This window comes from Salpingoeca rosetta (assembly GCF_000188695.1).
Source record: "Salpingoeca rosetta unplaced genomic scaffold supercont1.43, whole genome shotgun sequence".
NCBI lineage: Eukaryota > Choanoflagellata > Craspedida > Salpingoecidae > Salpingoeca > Salpingoeca rosetta.
In genome coordinates, this window is record NW_004754891.1 from 99959 (window position 1) to 108830 (window position 8872).

At 55.8% G+C, this 8872-nt stretch overlaps 2 protein-coding genes across 2 annotated transcripts in view; one reads left to right on the top strand and one right to left on the bottom strand.

The window, feature by feature from the left end:
* Window positions 1–115: 115 nt before the first annotated feature.
* PTSG_11309 (uncharacterized protein) lies at window positions 116–8543 on the bottom strand (the record flags this gene model as incomplete). The annotated part of the gene is made up of 19 exons (XM_004987611.1): window positions 116–283; window positions 450–512; window positions 710–802; window positions 996–1101; window positions 1263–1327; window positions 1644–1766; window positions 1981–2118; window positions 2383–2537; window positions 2926–3724; window positions 3994–4120; window positions 4575–4840; window positions 5814–6025; window positions 6370–6470; window positions 6689–6951; window positions 7132–7200; window positions 7416–7495; window positions 7663–7730; window positions 7880–7990; window positions 8356–8543. The coding sequence occupies 19 exons, from the start codon at window positions 8541–8543 to the stop codon at window positions 116–118; spliced, it is 3195 nt and encodes a 1064-aa protein (XP_004987668.1).
* A 308-nt stretch (window positions 8544–8851) lies between these two features.
* PTSG_11310 (uncharacterized protein) overlaps window positions 8852–8872 on the top strand; it is a 1724-nt gene continuing 1703 nt past the window's right edge. The window contains exon 1 of the mRNA XM_004987612.1: window positions 8852–8872. This exon is cut by the window's right edge and continues 154 nt beyond it. The gene's annotated coding sequence lies outside the window, so the exon portion shown is untranslated.

The window sequence follows — 8872 nt, forward strand, 5'->3', positions numbered from 1 at the left end:
AGACGGGCATGCACACACACACACACACACACACACACACACACACACACACACACACACACACACACACACACACACACACACACACACACACACACACACACACACAACGCACTCAGACGGGCTCTGGCCCCTTTGCGCGCTTTGAGTCTGGGAGTGCCCTGCCCTGTGCAATCATGCGTCGCTTCTCCTCCTTGCCAAGTGCGCGGTACACTTCCTTCATCTTCTCCTTGCGGATGCGCGTGCGCTCCAGCTCGCTCTTTACGTACTTCTTCTTCGCCTCCTGTCGACCGCACACGACCCACCAGCAACAGGAGGGAGGCAGCGTGAGAAAATGTAGCAGTTGTAAGCAGAACGCAGCTCTGATGTCACACACACACACACACACACCCAACAGACAGACAGACAGACAGACAGACAGACAGACACACACACACACACACACACACCTCGCGTTTCTGTGCTCTCCGGGCCTTCTTCTTGGCGTTCATATCGTTGCGAATGGTGGCGAGCTGGTGAACAGAAACAGGAGGACCGCAGATCGGAAGGCAGTGTGAGCAGGGTTAATGGGCCAAGGAAATGCACACACACTCAAACACACGCGCGCACGCACACACACACACACACACACACACACACACACACACACACACACACAGACAGACACACAGACAGACACACAGACACACAGGCGACAGCGGCAGCGCACCTCCTGCAAGAGACTGATGCGCTTCCGCTCCTTCTCCGAGAGGACAACAGCACGCTTTGTCTCGTATGTTGCGTGACGACGCTTTGTCGCGAGCTGGCGGTGGGCAACGTGCAAACGGGGTCATGAGATGGCGATGCAAGGGAGCTGCTGTGTTTCACTGTGGTCATGTTGGATGGAGCCAAGCAAGCGAATACAAGCAGGCAAAACAAAAAGAAATGCACTCAAGTGTATACGCACGCAAATGCACAAGTGCAAATACACATTCGCACGCGTACACGCGCCCCACCTTTGGCTTTGTCTTGAAGGGAAGGTTTGCCTGGAGCTTCTTGGGGACCTTGAGCGGATTAAAGCGCCGCTCCTTGCGGTGGATTGGCCGGTACTCGGAATCTTTCCTGGTGGTCCACACACACACACACACACACACAGGGGTGAGCACATACAACAAACAATAGTGTGTGTGTGTGTGTGTGTGTGTGTGTGTGGTTTTGTCACTTCCACAGTGTCTGACCGCACAATATCACCACACGACAGCACGCTTGCTACTGGGACGTACTTGCGCGGGGTTGGCAGTCCGTTTGCAATGCGCAGCACCCACGTCGACCGCATCCCGCCCCACGCCTGGCAGTCGCAGCGGTGACGAAGACGGTGATACGGGGGAACGGGGCAGTGAGTACGCAAAAGACATGCATGACGAGGAGCGACATGTCGGAGGTCGAGGAAACCTCAAGGATTTCAAGCGGAAACAAGCAACAACAACAACAACAACAACACAGAACAACAACAACTTAAACAACAACAACAACAACAACAACAACAACAACAACAACAACAACAACAACAACAGCAACAACAACAACAACAACAACAACAACAGCAGCAGCAGCAGCAGCAGCAGCAGCGGCGGCAGCGCAAGACAGGATGCTGCATCACACACCGTCTTGTCTGGGAGGAGGAGCGAGAGGACGGGGTTGTAGAACTTTGGCGGCGTAACAGGGTACCACGTGCGAAGAAAGATGATGTCACTCATCAGAATGCGGTCCTCAAACGTGGCGCGGAACTGGGGTGGAGGTGACGGTGAAGGGCGTATTGTGAGGTGGTGATGATCCGCAAAGAGCAGCAACGGTGGCGAACATGATATGTACACGAGCACACACTCAAACACGCACACAGCCACAGGCACACAGCCACATACACAGACACAAAACCACACACATACACAGACACGAGCACAAAGCAAAACCACTCCCCCCTCCTCAACCTCCACTGCGTACCGCGCCGTCTGGGGCGCGGATGGCGCGCTTGATCTGCCCGCGAATGCCGGAGACGGTCTTGATGGCGGCGCCCTGGAACTTGGCCACCTCAAGCGCAGAGTTGAACATGCCCTTGATAAACGCAGTGTTCTTAACAACCTGCACAGCACAGCACACAACAGCGGGAGCAGGGTTGGTTGCGGTGGTGGTGGTGATGATGAGCGACGAGGGGATGAGAGGGGATGCGCGTGGAAGGGTAGCCAAGGTGCACAGAATGTGATGCATTTGTTGTTCTGTTGCACACCTGCACTACAACAAACACACACATACACACACACACGCAGACACAGGTATAGATACGCACACAGGCACACAGGCATACATACGCGCACACAGGCACACACACACACACATCACACGAACCTTCATGGGGTAGCCGACGAGCTTGAGCTTCTTGACGATGTCCGACGTCTGGTCGAGCTGGACAACAGTTCCTGTTCCCGTGACGCGGAAGTCTGTGCCGGCCTCCCCGCTGTTGATTACCGTCAGGCACCCGGACCCAGGATCCACAAACGGCGCTGGGAAGCATGGTCAGGGTGTGGCAGCGTTGGTGAAGGACATCGAGAGAAGCAAGCGGGGAGGTGGTCGGGACATAGAGCAAGTCAACAACAAGGCGGCTTCAAGGTCGCATGAATAAAGACACAGATACACACACACACAAATAAACACAAACATACACACACACAAGTACACACACACAAGTACACACACACACACACACACACACACACACACACACACACACAAGTACACACACACACACACACACACAAGTACACACACAAGTACACAGACACACAGACACACACACACACACACAAGTAAACACATACACAAACACACAAGCACACACAAGTGCACACACAGATACAGATGCACACCACAACACAACGCGCATGTGCTCACCGTAAACGCAGGCGACGCAGTGGACGTGGTCCGGGGTGACCTTGAGAAGGCGGTGGCGGTGGTTGTCGTCCTGCGACGCGTAGAGCGGGGTGGTCTGGAACCGTCGCCACCCCATGGACATGATCACGGGGTCTCTGTTCTTCAGCCGCCGCTGGTAGAAGCGATGCCGCTTGAAGCGGATCTGGATGAAGCCCATCTCCTCCTCCTGGGGCAGCACCCCGCCCAGGATGTATGGGTACGACGCGTCAAAGTACTCCACAAGCTCCATCGGAACACCGTGCACCTCCACCCGCACATACAGGCCCGGTCGGTAGCCCTCATACTCCACGCGCAACGTATCATCCTCGTCGGCGAATTCGTCCATGTTGAACTTGACGCGCTCCGCAAGCTCATCCTTGACCTCATCGAAATGCGTCTTGCCGCCGCCGGACACGCGATCGTACTCCTCATCAAACAGCGCCTTCATGCGCGCTTTCTTCAGTTCCCGTTTCTGCCGTGAGGTCAATGCGCTCTTGGGCTGCTCTTCCTCATCCTCACCCTCGTCCCCCTCACCCTCTCCATCAGCATCAGCGTCGCCCATCTCTCCCTCGCCGCCAGCAGCAGCAGCACTGGACGACGTGTGCACCTCGCCCGTCTCAAGGTCCTCAAAGTCGCCAAACTCATCGTCCTCAGCACCATCACCATCGCCGTCGCTGTCGCCTTGCTCGAGGGACTGCTTGTGTTTGTCGAGGAGCGTCTGTGCATCGTCGTCCTCGTGCCACTCGCCCGTCACAAACTGGTTCTTCAGCTCTGCAATCAGCTGCATGCAGCGGACATCGAGAGCCAGGGGGTTGTGGGCAAGGGGGCGGTCACGTGAGGAAGCAAGGGAATGCATGAGTGGGTGGTGTAGAGCAGAAGCTGTAATGGCTTTACAATGAAATGAGTATGCACACCGTGTGCATGGCAAACATGCCAACACACGTGCATGCACGCATCCAACACACATGCATGCATACATACAAACTCGCATGCACGCACACACACACACACATACACGCAACTTCCAAGATCACAAAGCAAGTGGCTCACGTCTTCTTCGTCCCAGTCGTGGTCGATGGCTGTGCTCCATGCGCCACGCGAACTGTCGTGCACCTCGTCCGCCTTGGCCTTCGACCGCATCGTGAAGAAGTCATCACCGTCATTGTCGTCGTCGTCGCTGTCGTCGATTTCTTGCATTTCGGGCGAGCCATCAAGCGCATCCCCCTTGCCGTACACTGAACAAGCGTTCGCACACATACACACACACATGCAGGCATGTGTAAGCATAAAGCAGAGAAACAGCCACGCATTAGCGGCCATGCCCACACTTGCGATGTGCACAACGGGTACACCAGCCCACAATACCAGCGCAACCGACGCACAACACAACACAACAACACACAACAACCACACACAACTACACACAACTACATACAACAACACACAACAACTACACACAACTACACACAACACAACACAACACACAACACAACTACGCACAACAACACACGCCACAACACAACACAACACAACACAACACAACACAACACAACACACAACTACACACAACACATCACAACAACTCCACACATCACAACACAACACAACACATCACGACAACACAAACGGACGCATCAACGGTCTGAGACGCACGTTTGCCATAGACGAGCTCGTGCAGGTTTGCGGCGTGTCGCGTTTCGTGGTGCTTGGATGCGCGCTCCAGCATGCCTTCCTTCCACCGCGCGCCGCCCACGCCGCCGTCCTCAGCGTCACCATCGTCGTCGCCAACATCACGGAAGTCCGGTTCTGCGTCCTCATCCTCCTTCATTGCGCGATCGCCAGCCTTGTCTTCATCCTCATCCTCATCCTCATCACCTTCCTCTTCCTCATCCTCATCCTCATCGTCGTCCTCAAACTCGAGTCCCTGCTGCGCCGCTGCGCGTGTGTCCGCTGCATCAGCAAATACGGCGCGGCGGCGAACGCGCCCACCAGCGCGCACCCGCTCCTCCGCAGGGAGAGACGTCCTCGACACGGCACCATCATCACTATCATCATCCTCACCCTCATCATCCTCGTCATCGTCCTCGTCACTGTCGCTGGCATCGACATCGCTGCCCTGATCGTGTTGCTCGCGGGTGCGTGTCCGCTCGCCGGCCAGCGCCTGCGACAGCGAAACAGCGCCGCCACTCGAGAACAGTTGGATCTCCTGTTGATGTGAAACACAACACCAAGGACCGGGGGGCAAGCAAGGATGGTTGGCGGATGGGTGGTGAGATGTGGCGAGGTGCAGGGATGGCAGGGGCTGTAAGTGGTGTGCTGTGCTGCATGTGTGGACGACACCAGACAGCAACAAAGGCAGCGATAAACAATAACTTCACCAGCAGCCAGCAGAAGCAACAACAAACCCAAAGGAGAACTCACGCCGTCGAGCCCGACCACGCCGTCCTCCATGCTCTTCTTTGCCTCCTCCACCGTCAGGAACTTGATTCCGCCATCACCATCACCATCGACGTCGGCGTCACTGTCGCTGCCGTCCAGGGCAAGCTCCTCATCGATGGTCTTGGGCGCCATAGCAGACCCGTCCACAACATCGTGCGTCTCCTCCACAGTGCGCTGCTTCAGTTCGCTCAGCAGCTGCTGCCGCGGGTCGTCGTAGTCCACGCCAGGCTGCGCTTTGTGCCGCTCCTTGTTCTGGTCAGGACCCTGTGGTGACGGTGTGATGATGACGGTGACGACGGTGTGATGATGATGGTGATGATGATGGTGATGACGATGATGATCAATGTGCATGTTGGTTTCAGTTTCGGTCGATTCACCACAAGGTGAGCAAGAGAGCACCTCACGCCGTCGCACCATGCCGTGCTTCTTACTTCTGGCATCTCGATGTAGGTTGCGTCCCTGTCAAAGAGGATGCCGCCGACATCAGACATTGGCGCATACACGACCCGGTCGCGGTCGTCCAGCCGCCGCTTCCTGCTCTTCGTCATCTCCTCCTTGCTGCTCGGCGCCGGGCACGGGTCCTTCAGCAGCGTCACGTTGTCCAGCGTGAAGTCGCCCCCGCCAGGCATGTGCACCCGCTGGCCTGCAGTCGTGTCCATTCGCACAGCAGAGGTGGTGGGCATGAACATGCAATCAATTGTGTGCATGTGTCATCGTGTGCATGTGCCATCGCGTGAGCGTGTGAGCGTGTGAGCGCGTGCGATGGTGTGTGTGTGTGTGTGTGTGTGTGTGTGTGTGTGTGTGTGTGTGTGTGTGTGTGTGTGTGTGTGTGTGTGTGTGTGTGTGTGTGTGTGTGTGTGTGTTCACACGTGCGTGGCGTTCACACGTTTGTGCACGTGGGCGGGAGGAATCAACACGAATTTGGTTGAAATGGCAGCAGGACGTTGTTCATGAACAGTGGCGTGTTCAACAATCACTGCTGCCCACCGCTTCGGATGTATGTGCCGCGCACGTATCCGTAGATGCTGATGCTGCGGTCCATCTTGGGGTTCACGCGCACGTCCTCGGGGTCTGTGATGTCCTCGAGTCTGACGTGCAATGGACGGGCATACGTGGCGGCAGAGGTCAGCACAGTGGGAGGTGCAGCGCTGAACACACACGAACACACATCCACACACAAGCGCGCACACACACACACATACACCCATACACAAGCACGCACGCGCACACACATACACACACACACACACACACAAGCACGAACGAACGAACGACACAAGCAAACAGACAGACCAACCAAACGCACCTGTCCGCGAGGATGTAGGGGTGGTTGTTGCGCCAGCGCTGGACCTTCGGTTTGAGAACAGAGAGGAAGCGGGCCATGTTAACTGTCTCGCGCTGCGGATACATATCCTTGGAGATGCCGGAGAAGTAGAAGAGGTTGGAGCGAGCCGAGATCTCCGACTGGAAGCGCGCCTTGAGCTCCTTCTTGCGCCGCCGTATCTGCTTCTGCGTGCGCAGGCGGTCAAGCTGCGTCAGCACGCCCATGACGCGTGGCATGCCGTGTGCCTGGTACAAGATTGGGGGTGATGGTGGTGGTGGTGGTGGTGTTATGGGGTTGGTAAGGAATTTGATGATGGTTGATGAGCGATGGTATTGCAATACAACAACACGCGTGTATGTGCGCGTGTTTGGATGCTGCATGCTGGTGTTCGTGACGGACCAAAACATGGCATCAGATGAGCTCACCATGAGCATGTTGAGGAACTCGAACGTTTCCATCTCAAACCCAAAGCTGCCGTCGACCATCAACAGCGCCTGCACATACACACGAGCATATGCGTGCACGCATGCACAAACGCGCATTTGACCGTGCATGAGTGTGACAATCTATGCACGTGCAACTGCAAGGTGTGCGAAAACCAGACGATGGGAAGCACAGGGCAGGCGACGAGCATGTGCGAGTGTCGTGTGTGAGTGTTGTGTGTGAGTGTCACGTGCTATCTTGCGTGCCAATTGGCACGTGCTCGTACCACATCGCAGATCTTGGCGAGGTCAAGCATGGCGTTCATGTCGTTCTTGCATTCGATGAACGTGTACCGCCGATTCTTGCCTTCATGTGTGTGTGTTTGTGAGTGTGTGTGTGTGTGTTTGCATGTGTACGTGTATGTGTGTTTGTGTGTACATGTATGTGTGTTTGTGTGAGCATGTGTGTGTGTGTGTGTTCATGTGCATGGACAATGCAGCAGGACCAGACATGGGTTGCACACGAGTGAACACCTGCAACGATGGTGATGGGCCCCTTGATCTCGTTGAGAGTTTGTTTCGTGAACCGCTTCACCAGTGACCTGTGATGCCGGCGCATGTGTTGTGAGATGAGAAGGAGCTGGACGGAGTGAGGGGTGCTAGCCAACCAGGTGGCCAGCAGCAAACGGAGTGCCCTGTCACAGTGCGATGGTGTAAGAACACATCGAAGGTGCTGTTCTCGAACACGCACCGAATGAGGGTGGTTTTCCCCACTTGCGGCGGGCCGACGACGGCAATGACGAGTGGCGGGGGCTGATCCGCTGTGCGATTGGCGATTGGAGCATGGTGTTTGCGTGTTTCCCTGGTCCATGTGTATGTGTGTGCGTGTGTGTGTGTGTGTGAGTGAGTGAGTGAGTGTGTGTGTGTGTGTGTGTGTGTGTACGTGTGTGCGTGCGTGCGTGTGTGCGCGTGTGTGTGTATGTGTGAGCGTGAGTGTGTGAGTATTTGCGCGTATTCCGCGTGAGATGAGGACTACAAGGAGATCGCAAACAGCACGACTTGTGATGTGGCAACACAAGCAGTGGTACAAACACACACACAAACACACATACATCACACGCACGCACACACTTATACAAACACACAAACACACGCACGCGTACATCACACGCACAAACATCACACACACACACAAACACGCACGCAGCACACAAACATCACACGTACTTGTCCAGGGCGTGCATGACACGGCGACGGATCTTGTTGACCTTCTGGATGGAGAAGGCACGAGGGTCGGAGCTCTGGCCACTCTTGCCTTTTGCGGAGGCGACCTTCTGCAGCTTCTGCGCCTTCTTCTTGGCCTTGGCGCCCGACTTGGGCGCATTGTGCTGCTTGTGCACATGCTCCTCCTCCATGGTGACTCACGCAGAAGGGGGGGGGGAAGAGAGGGGAGACGGGGGAGACGGGGGAGACGAAGAAACAGGCAACAAGCAGGCCAACGGTGTCCGCCTGGACCACAACAAGCCAGTCGGTCGGAGCAGACGATGCCAAAAGCACACAGAAGATGGAACACGTTGCTGTCTGCTGTCTGCTGTTGTTTGCGCAGCTCTGTTTGCGCAGCACGTGTGTTGTGGATTTCGTGGTGTCGCGGACGGTGATTTCGGCGACTGATCAACATTGTGGAAAGTTCTAGAAAGCTTTGCGCCAAATTTCGTGGCAGCTTTCGCGCAATTGCAACACGACC